Source organism: Alosa pseudoharengus, unplaced genomic scaffold, assembly GCF_046254945.1.
Source record: "Alosa pseudoharengus isolate Yale_2024_CS ecotype anadromous, Long Island Sound unplaced genomic scaffold, YU_APseudo_1.1 YU_APseudo_1.1_scf_2, whole genome shotgun sequence".
Lineage (NCBI taxonomy): Eukaryota > Metazoa > Chordata > Actinopteri > Clupeiformes > Clupeidae > Alosa > Alosa pseudoharengus.
Window position 1 is genome coordinate 55,399,811 of NW_027468663.1, and position 18,927 is coordinate 55,418,737.

Genomic DNA, 18,927 nt, shown 5'->3' on the forward strand with positions numbered 1-18,927 from the left:
GGCCTCACGGCCAACGCAAGGGGCTACGTGAAATTCCTACCCTGCTCCAGACACAAAGAAACATTAGTCCACATAAATTACATCAACATCAAATCATTAATCTCAAGAAATGAAATTTATTCACAATCTGACGAGACAAAACAAAATAGATCTGCATAACAAAAAATACGACAGCAGCGCTTCATATAAAATATCTTTCTGTATGAAAAAATAATTACCTGAACACAGTCATACTGTCACCTTTCAGTTCTCTATTAGTGCAACATGTAAATTAACAATAGGCACGGGATGAACCTGCCGTCTCAGACCCAGGGCCTTGCCCAACTGCGCTCTCTCTTGGAGTTCCTTCCTGTCACAAAGCGTACAATTCCAATCTACGACACCAGAGGGCGCCAAGCAGTATTGAACTTTAAAGCCAGGTGGTACAACAAAGTTGGTTAATATCATTAGTAACAGACAAGGGCGTAATGACGGCCATAGAAGAAGCAGAGCTCTGGATCCCGATTACGGCCCGTCAGCTGGAAAACATCTGCTTTTAGAAAATGCAAGGCGCCCCCCTTTGGCCAGATATAAAAACTGCATTTAATTAAGACAATGAAAAAAAAGTACTGGGCCCATCTCAACACAGATACTTTGAAAACAGAACAACCTTTTGACTAATCTAAGTGCTTTGTTATGATTCACTACATTAATGAAGAGATGCGCTGGAGAATAAGGCTGATTGGGCCCCATAGTTCCCGTGTGGATGAACCTGATACACACCTTGATGATGTCATGATTTGCTGAGAGACCTACTTCAAATCATATGTCCAGGGCTAAGCATTTTAACGGCCAATGAAAACTAATCATGATCACAACTATGCAATAAGTACATCACTGAAAGCCAGCCAACTTCATGGAGAGAGTTAAAGGCTACAAGGAATTGAGATCTTAAGGCATTAACCTTCAACAAATGCAGTAGTCTACCACAAATCATTTTCTCAGAACAAATTGTTATACCATAAAATGGTTCAGATACTAGCATCAAAAGTATGCGTTTGCTATTGCTACAATATACATATACATTATGGTGACATAACGTGACATAAAATAAATAAAGAGTTAAAATAAGCTTATTTCCTTTCAAGGCCTATTTGGACACATATAGATAAAGAAAAAAAAAAGATGAAACTAATCTTTAGTGCCCGTTTACCTGCCGCAGAATTGGTGTTTCACAAGGCAGAATGTGACAGGACAATGCTACATTAATGTACCCATATTCCATACGTGTAACGCGTAGTCCATATTTGTTTTGAGAGTTGGAGGGGCATCAGGTGGTTTTGTTTCAGCTTGTATGACCAACATGTTTCAGAAGGCCACTCTACAGTTATGGAGGTTTTTGTCCATTCACATGAAATCTTATCTGTGGAAAACATTGTACATGAGTTGGATAATCTCTTGATAAAGAACAAAGCAAATGTTTTGATTCGAACTTCATGTGATGAATTACAGGAAGTAACGTTAAAGTTTACCAAACTAGAACTAAAGCAAAAACAGGGGGAGCAAAACATAACTTAAAATCTCACGTAAAACACTTCAAAAGGAAACGTCTGTCCAGCAGTAGAGGGAGAGAAGGAGCGCGCGTGCCAAGACGAAGAGCAGTGTCAGCGCTGTGGTCAGCCCGCGGCCCTGCCGCCCGGGGTCCAGTCAGGAGGCCAGCGCGCGTGCCAAGACGAAGAGCAGTGTCAGCGCTGTGGTCAGCCCGCGGCCCTGCCGCCCGGGGTCCAGTCAGGAGGCCAGCACGCCGCGCCGGATGATGTCCGAGCCGTAGCGCCGGGCCAGGATGTCGTGGCTGTGCAGACGCTGGGCCTGGCAGCGCTTGCCCTGGGCGTCCTGCTCCGGCTGCCCACTAGTCTCGCCCCCCTGGGCGCTGGCGTTGGCGTGGTTCTCCGCTGCCACCCGCAGGCGAGTTCTGAGCGTGGGCGTTGTCGGGGCGTTCGCGGTCCTGTCGGACGTCCTGCGGGAGGGCAGGGGGCAGGAGGGTTCCGGAAGTGAGGCGCGCGGCGTCTCTGACCCCTCCTGCCCCCACGGGTGCCCACGTGTGCACCGCTCACTCTTCTTGGGGATACGGAAACTGCCCCAGCCCCTGAGGTTATTACCCCCCGACCCCGATGACGAGGACGACGATGACGACGAGCTGTCCTGGCCAGATGCTGACCTCCTGAGAATGCCGTTGTACTTGGTTTCCACGGAGACGGACTCTACGGCGTCGGCCTCGGCCGGCCTCTGTCGCGTGTCCTGAGAGAGCCTGGACCCGGTGCGGAGTTTGGGTCGGGCCGGCGGCGACGGTTCCCGCGGTCGTCTCCTGCGGTCCTCCATGTTGTAGATCTGGGCGTGGGGGGGGATGGCCACTGGGGTCAGCCTGAGGGTGGGGTTGAGGTTGGGGGGCGTGTGGGGGAGGCCCAGCTCCCCGAGGCGCACGCACGTTTCCATGGAGACCACGCTGGCGTTCTCCCTCCTCTCCCGAGGCTCGGCGGGAGGCTTTGCCGTGGCCGCCCTGGTGGCGTCGCCCCGAGTGACCCGACGAGTGTCCGCCGGCGCCCGGTCTGAGCCTTCGCCCGTCCCCTTGGCAACCCTGCCCGGCAGGAGGCCGTTGGCCCGCGTCAGCTGGGACGGAAGCACAACGTTGGGCCGCGGCGTCTTGGCTGGAAGGACGTTGTTGGTCTTGGGAGGCTTGGAGGGGCTCTCGGCCTGCGGGGCTCTGGAGGGGACCCCTCCGCGCTGGTGGAGCCCCGGGGGGGGGGTGGGGGGGTCCGTCAGGGCGGAGCTGCCGGGGGCCAGGGGCGTGTTGAGGGCAGGGTGGCCCTTCAGGGCCCGCGGAGACGGGTAAGGCACGCTGGGGGCATCTCGGAAGTAGAACCAAGCCTCGGACAGACGTCTCGTCGTGGACAAGCCTGCGTTTGGAGAGAGGGATGAAGAGAGAGCGACAGAGAAGAGGAAAAGAGCAGAGAGCATGAGAGAGAGAGAGAGAGAGAGAGAGGGACAGAGAGAGTGTGAGAGAGAGAGCGTGAGAGGGAGAGAGAGAGAGAGGGACAGAGAGAGAGAGGGACAGAGAGAGAGAGGGACAGAGAGAGAGAGAGAGGGACAGAGAGAGAGAGAGAGAGAGAGCACGCTTGTGAGTTGTTCAAACACAAGGATGTTTCAAAAAAACAAAACAAAGAAAATGAAAAAGTTTGTGGTGGGTTAGGGGTCATGGGATGAGACACGATGTGAGTTTGAAGGTCTATGTTTAGGCACTGATGATTATATCCATGCGAGACATATGCTTACATGCAGATCAAAGGTTGAATGTATTTTACGTAAAGTTTAATTAAAGACGGGATGTGAGTTTGAGTGCAAGGAACAGGTTTGTGTAGGAGTGAGACACATGACTTAATGCAAGACATGTGGCATGAAGATGGGTTATATCGTGGAGTCCTTGCTCCAGCAGTCTGATGTGCTGCTGTATGATGTGTGTGTGTGTGTGTGTGTGTGTGAGCAGCAGTTTGATGTGCTGCTGTGTGTGTTTGTGTGTGTGTGTGTGTGTGTGTGTGTGTGTGTGCGCAGCAGTTTGATGTGCTGCTGTGTGTTTGTGTGTTTGTGTGTGTGTGTGTGTGTGTGTGTGTGTGTGTGTGCAGCAGTTTGATGTGCTGCTGTGTGTGTTTGTGTGTGTGTGTGTGTGTGTGTGTGTGCAGCAGTTTGATGTGCTGCTGTGTGTGTGTGTGTGTGTGTGTGTGTGTGTGTGTGTGTGTGTACGCACCAGTGAAGCGTCCCTGCTCCAGCAGTTTGATGTGCTGTTGGAAGATCTGCTCCTGGACTCGGCATACTGACCGCTTAATCTTCTCTCTCCGCGTCACCATGTAGGTTAGATTACGCACCTGGAAACACACACACACACACACACACATCAAAGACTACCAAAACGAGACTTAGACTGCACTTTCCCTTCAGTTTCAAATGCCCAAACCTCACTATGTCTTGCAGTGGAACATTTTAAGGCAACTGTGACCAGAGCTGCTCTGTAAATTCTAGAACTCTAAATTCTAGAACTCAAGTTTATAATGTTGTGCTCTCTCAAAACTCGAATCTTCAGCAGCACCCTTTCCCTTGTCAAACTACTGAATAAAAGCACCTTTTTCAGTTTGTGAATAATGTCATAACTTGCCTTCCTTTTTGTGTTCAGCTCATGAACGCTCATATGTATGGAAGACAATATGAGAATGAACACCTGGCTGTTATAGCCTAACAATGTCTGTGTCATTCATTATAATCAGTAAGCATAAGTCAGTGCGCCTTGTTCTTCTTGTTTGCCCTTAAAGGTTAAGAACTTCTGGCTTAGACTATGATGCATCCAAAATGACATACGACCATATATGTATATGTATAACATGATATCTGCTACCAAATACAAATGCTTTAATGAGGCAACTTTCATAAAGGAAGAGAAAATGAAAGGGTTCTAGTTAAAACACTTCAGATCTGATGGTGCTGAAAGCAGGTGAGCCTACAGCTGACTTCCTCTCATAAGAAACACAACTACAGTAACTCTCTGCTGAATGGATGCTCTGTTTATTTGCAAACTTCCTGTCTGGGAGAATAAAAGCGCTTGGCGGGGACTCTGGGGCAGGAAGTTTAACCGCCGCGTGTCTTCCTGCGGCGTGAGATGGCATGCGTGTACAGGGTTCGGCCGGCCGCTGCACACGGCACCCACTTGTTGCCGCGTCGGGCGCGGTTACCACGGTTACGGGCGGCTGGACCTACCCGCTCCAGGTCCTGGCGCAGGTGGGTGAAGAGGCGGAGGCGGCGCAAGAGCACTTCCTGTTCGCGGCGCGCCAGGCTCTCCTCCTCCTCGCGCTTGGGCGTGACGAGCGGCCGGTTGAAGTTGACCCGCCGCTTCAGCTTCCAGTACTGGAACGCAAAGTCCACCGCGTCGGCTGGCAGCCCCAGGCGCTTGGCCACGTCGCCCACGGAGACGAAGCGGAAGAAGTCGTCCTCCAGCTGCTGCAGCCGCTGCTTGCGCTCGCTCACACGGACGCCGTCCGCCGCCGGACGCTCCCTGACCTTCCGGCCGCTCCGCCGGCCGCTGTCCTCCTCCCGCTCCTCCTTCACAGTCACCGCGTCTGCCGCTCCCTCCTCCTCCACCGCCGCCGTCTTGAGTCCTGAGTGTAGCGGGCAGAAGGACTTGAACTTGACCTCGTCGGACTCCGTGAGGATGGTGCTCATCTTCAGGCCGGCGTGTTGACCGCATGTCACGTGGAACGCCGTGCGGCAGCTCTTGGCAGAACACTGGGGGAAGCGGAGCAGGTTTGAGACTCAGACACACAGCAGGTCATTTCCCAATAACACTCTCACTTCCTTATACGCTCACTTCCTTATACGCTCACTTCCTTATACGCTCACTTCCTTACACTCTCACTTCCTTACACGCTCACTTCCTTACACGCTCACTTCCTTACACGCTCACTTCCTTATACGCTCACTTCCTTATACGCTCACTTGTCCTTATACGCTCACTTCCTTACACGCTCACTTCCTTACACGCTCACTTCCTTATACGCTCACTTCCTTATACGCTCACTTGTCCCCTATACGCTCACTTGTCCTTATACTCTCACTTGTCCTCATACGCTCACTGGCCAGTAACATGCATCCATTCCACACAGTATTGCAGCTACACACACAGTCACCAGTCCAACAGGAGCAGATACAGTACATTTCTACAGCTAGTACTGTGGAACTGATTTATTCTGACCAGCGGGTCAGATAGATAGAAAGACAGAGCTATAGTGAAAATGCATGCCCTGCATACCTGACACGCACACGCACACACACACACACACTCTCACACACACACCAGAGCTGGCGCAGAGTCAGCCGTACCTGTATGCAGGCGCCCGAGCGCTCCTTGCAGAGGCAGCAGCTGAGAGCCCAGCGGTTACTGGGGATGTGGGAGATGTTGGTGATGGGCTCCATCTTCTCTGGGTTCCCTATGCTCACCTATCACACAGACACACACACACACAGACACAGACACACACACAGCAAGGCAAAGGGAGAGACTATTTAACACAAAGAAACAGAACAAAAACCATCTGGTGTATAACCAGGTAATGACTTCACTCAAAGTCTTTTTAGGCAGGTCCCTCTACTTGGCAGCCATCTTGGCAACGCCTCCGTTAGTCCGGACTAACAGGTTCAGTGTCCTATCTCTGTGAAAGGGAAGAGATCCATAACTCTTCATAGATACTGCAGGTCACGCAACCATTACCAGTACATCACATAAATCAAACAATGTGAAAGGTGAGCCATCTTTTCAGATATTGCTCAAAAAAAGCAACAACAAAAAAAGAAAATGACTTCATTCTTCACATTGGCCTGCTAACTGCGCCTACCAAATTTTGCAACAAGTCACAGGGCCTCTCTTCCTGACTGGATGAGTGTGAGCACTAATCCTGGGCTAGGCTGGGCACACACTGACCACTGAGCGGGAGCACCAGCTGGCGTCTACAGAATCCAGCAGCAGCGAACACAAGTTCTGGGATGTGTCCCAGATAGTAATTTAAGGAAGGATGACAAAGACTCTGGGGGACACCTGAGCAAGCGCCTCTCTGCTGGCATCACTGTTAATAGCATATCCATTACAGCAGACCACTAGAGTTAGGCTCTCTCTCTCTAACCAGAGCCCTATCTAAACAGCTCTGTCTCTGACCAACAGTGGGTTCTAGAGCAGAACTCTGAGCAGGAGAAAGCTCCATGTTCTAGAGCCTTTATCTAGAACTCACAGCAAAATCTCAAAATCTCTCTGATGAATTGTGCCATTAGTCCTTAACTAAACATACAGCACATCAGTCAAAAGCACTTTGTGTCCCATCTGAAGAGCCTGGACAGTCTACAAACAAAGCTTTTCTTTTGGCAGAACTTCACAAAAATGTATTGGATTTCAATCAACACCTCCCTTTTAAATGCCATCGATGGCAAAGAGCTGAGAGGATTTAAATGGACCTGTCTGAAGCCCAGAGACTAGAGCCCTGGGACCATTATATTTCTTATTATTTGAATTAATGTGCAATGTCCATGTCAAATAAACCTTAGATAAATCTAAATGGACCTGTCTGACTCCAGTGTGGGAAGGGTGGGCCCGTTTGGACCCATTGTGGGAAGGGTGGGCCCGTTCGGACCCGGCGTGGGGAGGGCGTGTAACTCACCTCCGGTACCCAAAGGGCGCAGCTCACGTGGACCCACTTGGTGCCGCTGCGTGTGGGCTTCATGGCGCCGCCCTTCTTCGGGCAGAGTTGGCACCTCGGGAGGATGCCCAGGGCACAGATGCGGCACAGCCAACTCCCCTCTGGCACTTTCAGTATGCCATAACAGGCCTGCAACGACATAACACAGAAATACAACACACTTTTAGTATGCCGTAACAGGCCTGCAACGACATAACACACAAATACAACACACTTTCAGTATGCCATAACAGGCCTGCAACGACATACAACAGAGATAGACATATATTACCCGTTCAGTATACCATAACAGGCCTGCAACAACATAATACAGAAATACAACACACTTTTAGTATGCCATAACAGGCCTGCAACGACAGAACACACAAATACAACACACTTTCAGTATGCCATAACAGGCCTGCGACGACATAACACACAAATGTATACTGCATATCAGTTTCAGCATGCTACAACTAGCAGACAAACTCAATCATGCATTTTCAATAAAGCTTGACAAAATAAAAGTTGTGCTTTCAGTCAACCATACTGCCAGTGGAGTAAAACCCTGTGCATGCACACACTCAAACACACACTCACACACACACAGACACACACACACAGACCTGGTGGACGCAGATGTTGCACTTGTCACAGAACACCATCTCGTTGCCGTCTTCTCCGTCAGGCGACTGGCACACGTCACACACCACGTCCTCGTCGTACTCGATGCCCAGGCCCTCCTCTGTCTCCATGGCGTGGCTCAGGTTGTCGTAGCAACTGCGCTCAAACTCCTCCATGACCCGCTCCATGGTCAGCTCGTCCATCGGCTGCGTCCCTGGAAACGGACAGAGCGCTCGGTCAGGCCAGCGCGGTCACCATGGCAACGCCGCCTGCTTGCTGGCGTCTGCCTTTGGACGGAGGTAATTACACAGCACCAGTGCTCTTTGCAGATGGCAAACATAATGAAGCTCCTCTGTCCACAAACACAAGCAGTGTCCACTCAGGGCCTCTTTCCCCGCTAGCTTTTCTCTTAGGAATAGTGGAGTAACAGGCTAGTTGCTTTCTACTCATGATGATAATACTGCATGTATGTACTTCTGTTGCCAGATTCTACAGTATGTGAATTTAATGGACAACAAAGTTTTTGTATCTTACTTGAATCTGACTATAGACCATAGCATCCTTCTAAGCCAAAACAAAGGATAACTAGAAAAAAGGTCGTTTCTATACCAAACAAAGGTCACTAGAGAAATGGATTTTAAATCTTAATCTCTGGCCTGTACCCTGCACTATACTGCACTCTGAGGGTTCTGTGTCAAAGGTCAAACGCTGGCGTGTGAGCAGATGCAGTGTTCCGTCTCACTCACCCATCAGGCCGAACTCTTTGTTGGCGTAGTGCAGCCAGGCCACGTCCTCCTCGTCCAGGTCGTAGCGGCAGACGCCCTCGGCCAGCGTGCGGATAGGGACGTATCCCAGCACCGGCGGCTCCTGCCCTGACGAGCGGATCATCTTCTTGGGCCGCGAGAACATGACCGCTGAGGGCCGCTCCGCCACCGTACTGAGGGGACACATCACACACACACACACACACACATTACACAACATTACCAAGACGCAGGCGCCAATGCACCAGATACATATGGCAATGTCCAACTTTAAAGATCTCTGATGTACACACACGCACATATTTTTGGCATTGTTGTGTATGAGGCCCGTGTGATTGCTGTATGCGGTGTATATAGGGCTGGGACAACGCGTCGACGTAATCGATTACGTCGACGCAAAAAATACGTCGACGCAAAATATGCGCGTCGATTTGTCAGACCCAAAACGCGTGCTGCCAAATATTTTGAATTTCACACCTTCAGTGTTTCCCATACGTTGACTAGTCTGTGGTGGGGCGCCACAAAACGGCCGTCACACATTGATGTTCTATGTTGTACTATTTAAATTAAAGATAAGATAAAATCCTTTGAGCTGCACTTTTTACGCACGCAGCCTTTCCCTGCCCCGCCCGCTCTCTCTCGTAATGAGCCCGCTGCCCCTCCTCTGCATGTGCATTTAACACAAAATATTCACGATTGTTGAAGGATTGTTGTTGCCACATAGAAGCATTGCATAGAACACTGCTGGCTAAATTGCTATTAAATCCGCTTAGCATCATGACCATGCTGTGCAAATTTGTTCAAAACTGCTGCAGTCAAGTTAACTCTGCTAAGGTCTATCACAACAGTACATTGAGGAGACTAAACTTAGTTAAGTTATGCAATCAAGCAGTATCTCAAAGCTAACGTTAGAATACTGTTTGGATGTTGAGTTTAGCATGCTTACTTACAGCTGCTTGTCAATTTCGTTACTCAGGGCTCATTTTATTGACTCTGAATGTTTGCAAAATCCCGATGTAAATGGAAAGTGTTTTCCAAGACTCAAAAGTGCTTGTCCCAAGGAGAAGTACAAACTGTTATTTGAACTAACTTGAATTTCCCCTGGGGATCAATAAAGTATCTATCTATCTACGTTATGAATTGCATCCATACATCAGCTGCGTTTTAACTGCATTAGTGTTACAATTGGAGGGAACGAACGTCTTAAAGTGACAGGCACTCAATTAGACCTATACACTACTGAACTTTATTGAATGCTACCTCTGACTAAGAATGCATTACTTTGCACTTGTATAGTCTTTTATTTTGGAATTTTAAGAGCAATAAACATATATTGCAATGTTAAGGAATTCATGTTTTTTTATTCAGATATATAAATCAACATGAATAAATTGCTTTTAGTCAATTAATGGGGACATAATCGATAATCGAATCGAAATCGAATCGGACTGAAAAAATGAATCGTTAGATTAATCGATGCATCGAAAAAATAATCGCTAGATTAATCGTTTAAAAAATAATCGTTTATCCCAGCCCTAGGTGTATATCATAGGGGTGCCACGATTTCAATTCAAGTCAAAATCGATCGAAATTACATCTCAATCTCGAACTTCGAACTCAATGGTAGAATCGACAATGTAGCCACACACCCAATGTCACGTCCAGCATGTCAAACACACACACACACGATGAATTGCGAAATCGAAGCCCCTCTTGCTACTCTGAAATCACCGGTGTGGAAGTATTTTGTCGTTCATTCATGTCAATTAAGACTAACTTCCTCAACTTAACAAGTAAAAAGATGATCTATATTACAGTCCAAAATTACTTTAAGGCATAAATTGCACATTAATAAGTGCATATTCCATGAACACTAACCTTGAGCGGTTTCAAAATAAAAGCCCTCAGCCAAAAAAAAGTAACCATAATAAGGAGGAATGCATTAATAGTAATATTTAAAAAAAGATTGAAAATCAAATAGAATCGTGACTTTAAAATCGAAAATTAAATTGAATCAAGAATTTGGAGAATCTTGACACCCCTAGTATATGATGTATGCAAGCCCTGTGTATGTGGTGTATGTATGTGGGCCCGTGTATGTGGTGTATATGATGTTTGTATATGGTGTATTGCGGGCCCTGTGTGGGCTGTATGCGGGTCCCGTGTATGTGGTGTATATGATGTTTGTATATGGTGTATTGCGGGCCCTGTGTGGGCTGTATGCGGGTCCCGTGTATGTGGTGTATATGATGTTTGTATATGGTGTATTGCGGGCCCTGTGTGGGCTGTATGCGGGTCCCGTGTATGTGGTGTATATGATGTTTGTATATGGTGTATTGCGGGCCCTGTGTGGGCTGTATTGCGGGCCCTGTGTGGGCTGTATATGGTGTATTGACCGATCCCAAGCCCCGCCCTCTTTTACTATGTCACAATGAGGACTTCGGAGGACCTCGGTCAACCTCGGTCAATTTTGAATTTTCTAGTGTCCATTCTGTATGACAATACGCCGGTTATGCGAATGCTATAATGCTTATTTTGTGAGTAGCCTAAGTAACTAAATAACTAAAGAGCTCAAAAAGGTTCAAATATATGCCTGGGGTACTTGTAGAAGTGACATCCGATATCCTGACCGTGTGAAAAGTTAACACACATAGGCCTAACTTTGCACAACTTTGGATAGGCTGCTACTTTTCAGTAAAGAAATCTGAGTGTGTACGAAAATGTTCCCTTTATTTGTGTTCATAACTACACACAAAAACATAACTAAACCTCATGGTTTCCACTGTTGAAACGGCAACATAAGCCTACGCAAAAAAGTATAGCCTACCTACCTTGCAGGAACTGAACTCGCACACTCATACGATTGGAAGACGCGCAAATAGGCTACACCTTCAATCACGTATCGCCTTACACACAACAAGAATAGGCTACTTTCAGCTTTTAGGCACAGGCTAACTTGCCATGTTTAACTTGGGATAGAAGACTGTTCACAGAAATAAGCTAATGATTATTTTTTCAACAAACGCAATAGGCTAATAGTACTGCGATGCATTTGATGGCTGAACATAGCCAAGTCTTCTAAAGATCAAATCATGTGCCGATTCAAAACTATTCCTTGCTGTATAGGCTATGCAGTCTCGAAATCGCCAATATTAGGCCTACTACATTGCCCACATTTAAATTAAGTACAGCCTAAGCGGGCACTGATGAAGTCTAGTGCAAGACAAATCACGTCTGCAATTGCTCTTGATAGCGTCTGCCTGCCATGCAGATATGTCGTGCGTGGGGTTTAAACTCGGATAGATCTAGTGGTTTCTTCTCAATACACTTGTATCATGTTTATTTGAACTCTTCCTTCTAAAGCAGCCATTCAAAATAATAAGTAGGCTATCGGCCTACCGAAGCGAAGCTATCCACCTCCCCAACATGAGCTGCTTATAGCCACTCTCCCAAGTTGCGTGGGAACTTTGGATCTGCAGCACTTGGTCCCGTCTTCAATTAATCCTCGAAATATGGTTAGATTTTGTTATTGACACGTCAACACCATATGTTTGCACAGACCTGTTTATTGAATCAGAGTCACATCTGTAGCAAATAAGGTAAACTACCTGCTCGTGATAACGTGTTTATCCCCAGTTAACATGCATCCCATTAAGATCCGTAACACCGGATTGGTTTCAATTTGTGGTGTTCCACCTCGTTGATAACAGTGGACATTGTGATGTGTCCTTCCGCATACTGAAGGCCTTTCTGGCCTCTGATTTTTGAATATATCAATATTACTTGACGCCCAGAAATCCAGCATACACTGTTGCACTCGGCTAAATGGGGGTGCTGCGTCCCCATGTTGAACACGCGTTCTCGCACACTTTCCTGCAAACTTGTCCGACTTAGCAACAGTAACTATGGGACTGACAATGGGAGGTGGGGCTTGGGATCGGTCAATTGCGGGCCCTGTGTGGGCTGTATATGGTGTATTGCGGGCCCTGTGTGGGCTTATGCGGTGTATTGCGGGCCCTGTGTGGGCTTATGCGGTAGGTGCTCGTACCAGACGGCGGGCCCGGGGATGGAGTTTGGGCTGACCGGAACCTGGACGCCCTTCTCCCACTCCTGCCTCCAGGGGTCGGCCAGCACGTAGTAGTCCTCCGCGTTCAGCTGGTACGAGTCGTGCAGCTTCATGGCTGTGATCAGGTCTGTCCTGAAAACCTGGGGACAACACCATACAAACACCCAATCAATCAATCAATCAATCAATCACTCCATCTATGCAGCCAATAATCAACCAATTGCTTCATCAATCTACGGGACAGCAGAAATCTGTGCACTACCTCAAATACAGGCACTCTACCGCTACCAGAGCCGGACAGTAACGGAGTACATTTACTTGAGTACAGTACTTGATTACAATTTTGAGGGATCTGTACTTTACTCGAGTTTCATTTTTGGGAAGTACTCATGACTTTACTCAAGTACATTTGAAAGGAAAATACTGTACTCTTTACTCCACTACATTTCTATCCATAACCGTGAGTACCCGTTACTTCTTCTAAAAAAAAAAAGAAAAATCTCGGAAACCCTCAATTTGTTGTTTCCCTCTCAAACGTGATTGGATTGTGCAGGCGCCACTGATTGGGACAACCTATCAGCAATCACCTTCAGCTTTCCACCAAAGTCAACTCCATGGTCAGATTTAGATAAGAGACTTCATCAATGGATGAAGACGCAGCAGGTCCATCCCGGGAATGTGCGAACCTGTGGCCCCACCTCACCAGATTATTTCAATTTTCTGAACAAGTTAATGATAGTTTTCACTTCAAGTGTTTCAATTACAAAATAGCATTTTGTATTTGAAACACGTATTTTATATACATGTATTAGAAATACTGCCCATCCCTGGCAACATGGTAAAAAGATGAAAATGACTTGATTTTACTTTCTTTTCTTTTTTTTTTTTTTATATATTTTTTGGGCTTTATGCCTTTAATGATAGGACAGTGGAGACTGACAGGAAGCGAATGGGAGAGAGAGCAGGGGTGGGATCCGGAAAGGACCACGGGGCGGGAATCGAACCCGGGTCGCCGGCGTACGGTGCAGGTGCCCCAGCCAGTTGCGCCACAGCTGGGGCCTGATTTTACTTTCAATTCCTTTTACATTCTCCATTAACATTTTTCATAACTCCATGTAGGACGTTTCTGTACATAAATGTAAGCACTGTGGCAGTAGTAAAGCAATATTTAGAAAATGTAGGCTACTCTTGTACTCTTGATACTCAAGTACTTTTAAAAACAAGTACTTCAGTACTTTTACTTAAGTAGACATCTGACTGTTGTACTTTTACTTGTACTTGAGTAAAATTTAGCAAAGTGTATCTGTACTTTTACTCAAGTAATGAAGCTGTGTACTCTGTCCGCCTCTGGCCGCTACCGCTACGTGTCTGGACGTTCGGTGGCATTCCTCGGAAAGCATCAGATACATGAACCCATATGAACCCATCGTGCCTATGCTACTCCGCTTCCTACAGCGCCTTTATTCAGCACACAGATAGAGCAGGCTAATCACTGATCACATGCGACAGCTCCGAACAGGGCCACACACACAACCCTCGGGCCTGAGGCATTTAAATGGGAAAGCACCAGACAAAGCACACACACGCCACCGGCACCAGACAGAGCACACACACGCCACCGGCACCAGACAGAGCACACACACGCCACCGGCACCAGACAGAGCACACACACGCCATCGGCACCAGACAGAGCACACACACGCCATCGGCACCAGACAGAGCACACACACGCGGGCGATAAAGACACAGATCGGCCATCGGCACAGCCAGGTGCAAACAGGCCAGCGATAAAGTCACCGATCAGCCATCGGCACAGCCAGGTGCAAACAGGCCAGCGATAAGACACTGATTTCCGATCGGCACAGAGGTACAAGGCAGGGCACAAACATGATAGCCAATCGGCACAGAGGTACAAGGCAGGGCACAAACATGATAGCCAATCAGCACAGAGGTACAAGGCAGGGCACAAACATGATAGCCAATCAGCACAGAGGTACAAGGTAGGGCACAAACATGCCGGCACTTTACCTCAGATGGCTTCTTTCCCTTGGATCTCCGGCTCTGAGATTTGGAGTGCTGCGACCAGGATGTCGACGTGCCTGGCAAAGACAAGTAGTTGAAATCAGTGTGTGTGTGTGTGTGTGTGTGTGTGTGTGTGTGTATATGTGTGTGTGTGCGTTTGTGTGTGTGTGGGGGATCATCTTTACACACAAAGGGCAGGAGACAAAGATCACAGCTCCAAAAGCATATATGCTGTACAAGGTGTTAAATGATGCACACAGTGTGATATGAAATACTGTATAAGAATATATAATACATATGTGGTGAACATTACACCACAAAAACTGTAAGGTTAAACTGCATGCTTGACATTTTCGAAAAATGTTAATTGCATCAGATAAATAACATCGACAGCCCGGTGTTGGGTAGTAATCTCACAAGGCCAGATACCAGTTTTCTTTTTTTTTTAGGTAGACATTGTCAGCAAAATCCACTGCTGACTGGGCTATAGCCACAGACAGAGCATTTCTCAAGACTGGGAGCGGGATGGAAATGTCAAACACCCAGTTCTCTGTTCTGGAGCTGTTCACGTTACACACATGGATCCTGTCCCTGCTTCCTCTACTGACACTTTGATGTTTTAATACGTCAACTGGCAACGTTGGACACAAAGTGGTAAAGTTCTGGCCTCTAACTGGTTGCCACAGGTTACTCTATACAACCACAGGAGGCACTGTGGTAACTCTATACAAAACATATTGATCTCAATAGTGCATTTTGCCCATGTTCAGGGTGGAAAATAAAAAATAAATATTTGCATAAGACAAGTCAAATTGGTGTTTTTAAAAAGAAGGGATCATAATAGAGAATAAAGGAAAAAAATATTTTTAAAAACTTTGTATATTCCCAAGGTGTTTGGGTGCTCTGAAAATGAGAACCAAAATGTTGTTTCAGACTTGTGAGGTCTGCTGTTCAGACCCTGAAGGAATTTCTTTTCTGTTCATTGCTTTTTGTGAGAGTGTTTCTACTTATCCCAATAAGGAAAATAAATTAAGACCCTATGTTGAGTACAAATATGTCTTCTGAAGGCCTAAACAGAGCCCAGCTAAAAACACCAATAACATTTTGATCAACTTTGAGAGACAGCTATGACCATGCAGGATCATCCAGACCAAACATGACGATTTTTCTACATACTATTCCTATTTATGTACCAGCGTGTAAAATTTGAGCCTCCTACATGGTTTAGTTCTTGTGCTATGGGCTTGTGAACTTTGATAAAAAAGAGGCCGAACAAAATCGACACCCCCCTCCCCCTGTAAAACTGGCTGTATCTTGGAAAGTATTGATCTTACATAAAAGTAATTTTACAGTGTGTCTCCTGGGTGACATAGGTACACCTGGTAATTTTTTCAGATTGTTTAGTTGAATTGACGTGGAATGACCCAACACAAAGTTAACCTTCTGGCTAGCTAGCCTGATTAGTTTATACTATTATCTATTTGTTGCTGTCATGTGAAATGTGAAATGAGAACTTCCCAGGTCCCAGAACACATAGGGAAAATCTCAATACCCCCCTAAGCTTCTAAGCCCTGAGCCCTCACACTTAACGGACATCCGTTGATAAGGGATTGAGATTGAGAGGCTATAAGGTTCAAAATGCTAATGACAGCAATGGGACAGCACCTGTGACCGATTGACCAATCGAGATTCACCCATAATCTTTCTCCAAACGGAATTAAACAGTATTGTACAGTTCTACGTTTCCACGTCATACTCCCTGGGTATCAAACAAGGTGGACTTGGTGCTGTTAGCACCCTTCTCTCCCTGTTAGCACCCTTCTCTCCCTGTTAGCCTACAGGAGCACCTGCTACCTGTCTGACCTGGCACAATGTCCGTAAAAGTCCACACTCGCTGTCTGATTCTACACACTCTCTGTCTCTCTGTCTGAGTGCTGCTCACTTCCTCCTGCCTGGACACTTGTTTACTGGCCCTGGGTCTCCCTGGACACAGCATTCGTGCCATGGAAGAAAACAGTGAGAAAGGGAAGATGTGTCTAAACAAACATTATTATGGAAACTTAATTGCGCTAAATGAACCATAGAAACAAGATGGTTCATTTAGCGCAATGCTCCTAATGACTAAAATCGTGTCATACTGGAAACAAGAATGGAAACTACAACAACTTCCACAAGAACAATAAAACCATTGAGGGATTATCCAGAAGAATACAGCTGCTTACTGCCAGTGTCAGAGTCATCACTGCTGCTTGGATGCCTGTTCCGCTTCATGTTCCACAGTCGAGTTTGGAAGATCACAGATCTGCAAAGACAAGTTATAGACACACTCAGTGGCCTCGTTTGTCAAATGTAAGCTGTTATGAAAAAGCCTTGAACATTACATGGATCTTTGGTATATACTATTAATTAAAGAAAAAACACATGCTTGGACATACAAATAAACTGTTCTCTTATTTTAAAGTTACCCAGTACCCCTGACTATATATTTACTTACAGACCGTACAAAATCAAGGACTCCAAATTGTAGGAGAACTAACAGGAGAGGCAACAAACCAAAACATACTTTTACATGTCCACGTTTCGAAAAAGGCAATGTTTTGAACTCACTGGATGTTGACGGAAGAAAAACAACACAAGCTACTGGGCACGTGCTCACATCGTCATAGGCGTCACACCTCTAAACGTCACAATAGTCCATAATCAGGGTAAACATAAAATAAGAAGAAAGCCCAAGTTGTTTTATTTTACATTATTTGCTGTAACGTTTACAACAGTAACCGTCATGTCCTGTAATTTGAGGCTGTTGACAAACCAAGAACAAATGCGCCGCTTAATCTGACATTGTTTGATGATTCCAAATTGTTGGAAACCCAATTAAAGTTAATGTACTGGGTTTAACATTAGCATTCTCTGGTTTTACAAACATACCACGTCTGCCAATTTCTCTAAAAACCTACTTGCAACCGAGCGTAAACCATTTTTGTAATAACCACGCCTTCCCCCAAACATTAGGTGGCCGGTTTAGAGCCTGTACAAAAATGTTCAAAAAAATTCCATAAACTTGTCTTTTCAGTTCGGTAAAACGCAAAACACGATTCATGGCTACGTGAATTGTAGTGTTATAATAACAATAAGAATGATTATAATTGCTTCAACGTAGTTACTTATCGTGAAACACTCTAAGCTAACATTTAACGTTGCGTTGGCTAACGTTAGCGAACAGCACGGCAGCACAAGCATTGCAATCAGCAGTGTATCAAAGTTGCAAGTGACTTCTTTAGCTTTAACCTAATGCAATATGCATAAAATGTACGTTAATGTTATAACGAAAGTTTGATCATGTATAGAAGCTAAATAAATAACATATCACAGCTGAACTGACAGTGCGTACGTCACTGAAACATGAGCGGCACCATTTATGGAGTGCTAGGACATCCCTTGATTAACATTAGCTAGCTAGCTGGCCACATTTTCCAGAATTATCACTGCAGACACTGGCATGGAAAGCCACGGGGGTTATGCTGAGCTAGCAATAAGGAATAGCGTTACATGTATGACTTCTTAAAGGAAACCATAAACATATGCCATGTGGGTCCCGTGCACACGAGACACATGTGAATGGCAAATGAATGGTTCAAACTTTAACGTTACATTCGAAAAAACCCTCCTCTGGCCCCACAGTTCTAACGTCCTCTTGCAAGCACCCAACCAGTAGCGTAGCGTTTAACGTTACTATTTTCAAACAGAATCGCTTGCGTCCCATGTATTAACACCTCCAGGCTGACAGAGCTATTCTCCATAAAAGCAAGTACTTATATTTATTACCAGCGGCCAACAGTTACACCCCAGCTGTGCAGTTATAGCCACGTCCCCGCACGTTATCTGGTGGTCTGAACTTAATCTTTTGGCGCCATTTTAATGACGTACTAAATTTCCACCGGGATGCGACCATCTGTACACAAAACTGTACACGGAAATACCTCAAAACACTAGCCACATGGCTTAAAAATCGAAGGTTCACAAAGTTGTTACATGGCGTTTAATAATGCAGTCTCGCAGAAGGAAATGAGAAATTGAAGTGTACCTTCACTGTACAATCTGGCCGTTCGTTGCGGCGTAGTTTCTGTGTAGCTAAGCAATGGTGCTGCGTGCTGTTTGAGTTGGGGCGGTAGCAGATTGCCGTTCCCCTCCCTGGACTTCAGACAAACAC

General features: G+C 46.4%; 1 protein-coding gene across 5 annotated transcripts in view; it reads right to left on the reverse strand.

The window, feature by feature from the left end:
• Positions 1-96: 96 nt before the first annotated feature.
• Positions 97-18,927, reverse strand: part of jade1 (jade family PHD finger 1) — a 19,057-nt gene continuing 226 nt past the window's right edge. Inside the window, exons 1-12 of one of the 5 annotated variants that reach the window (XR_012988725.1) lie at positions 18,802-18,927; positions 16,940-17,019; positions 14,724-14,794; positions 12,678-12,835; positions 8,612-8,802; positions 7,868-8,079; positions 7,224-7,391; positions 5,899-6,015; positions 4,780-5,304; positions 3,779-3,896; positions 1,566-2,933; positions 97-1,402 (exon numbers count right to left, since the gene is read on the reverse strand). The exon at positions 18,802-18,927 is cut by the window's right edge and continues 226 nt beyond it. Coding sequence is in view for 4 of the 5 variants with exons in the window: in XM_076295551.1 (XP_076151666.1) it covers positions 1,768-2,933; positions 3,779-3,896; positions 4,780-5,304; positions 5,899-6,015; positions 7,224-7,391; positions 7,868-8,079; positions 8,612-8,802; positions 12,678-12,835; positions 14,724-14,794; positions 16,940-16,988 (2,775 nt within the window). In the remaining variant the exon portion in view is untranslated. Of the gene's footprint in view, positions 2,934-3,778; positions 3,897-4,779; positions 5,305-5,898; positions 6,016-7,223; positions 7,392-7,867; positions 8,080-8,611; positions 8,803-12,677; positions 12,836-14,723; positions 14,795-16,939; positions 17,020-17,211; positions 17,282-17,324; positions 18,228-18,542; positions 18,617-18,801 lie in introns of those variants that run through there. The other 4 variants (XM_076295551.1, XM_076295552.1, XM_076295553.1 and 1 more) reach the window with 4 other exon arrangements.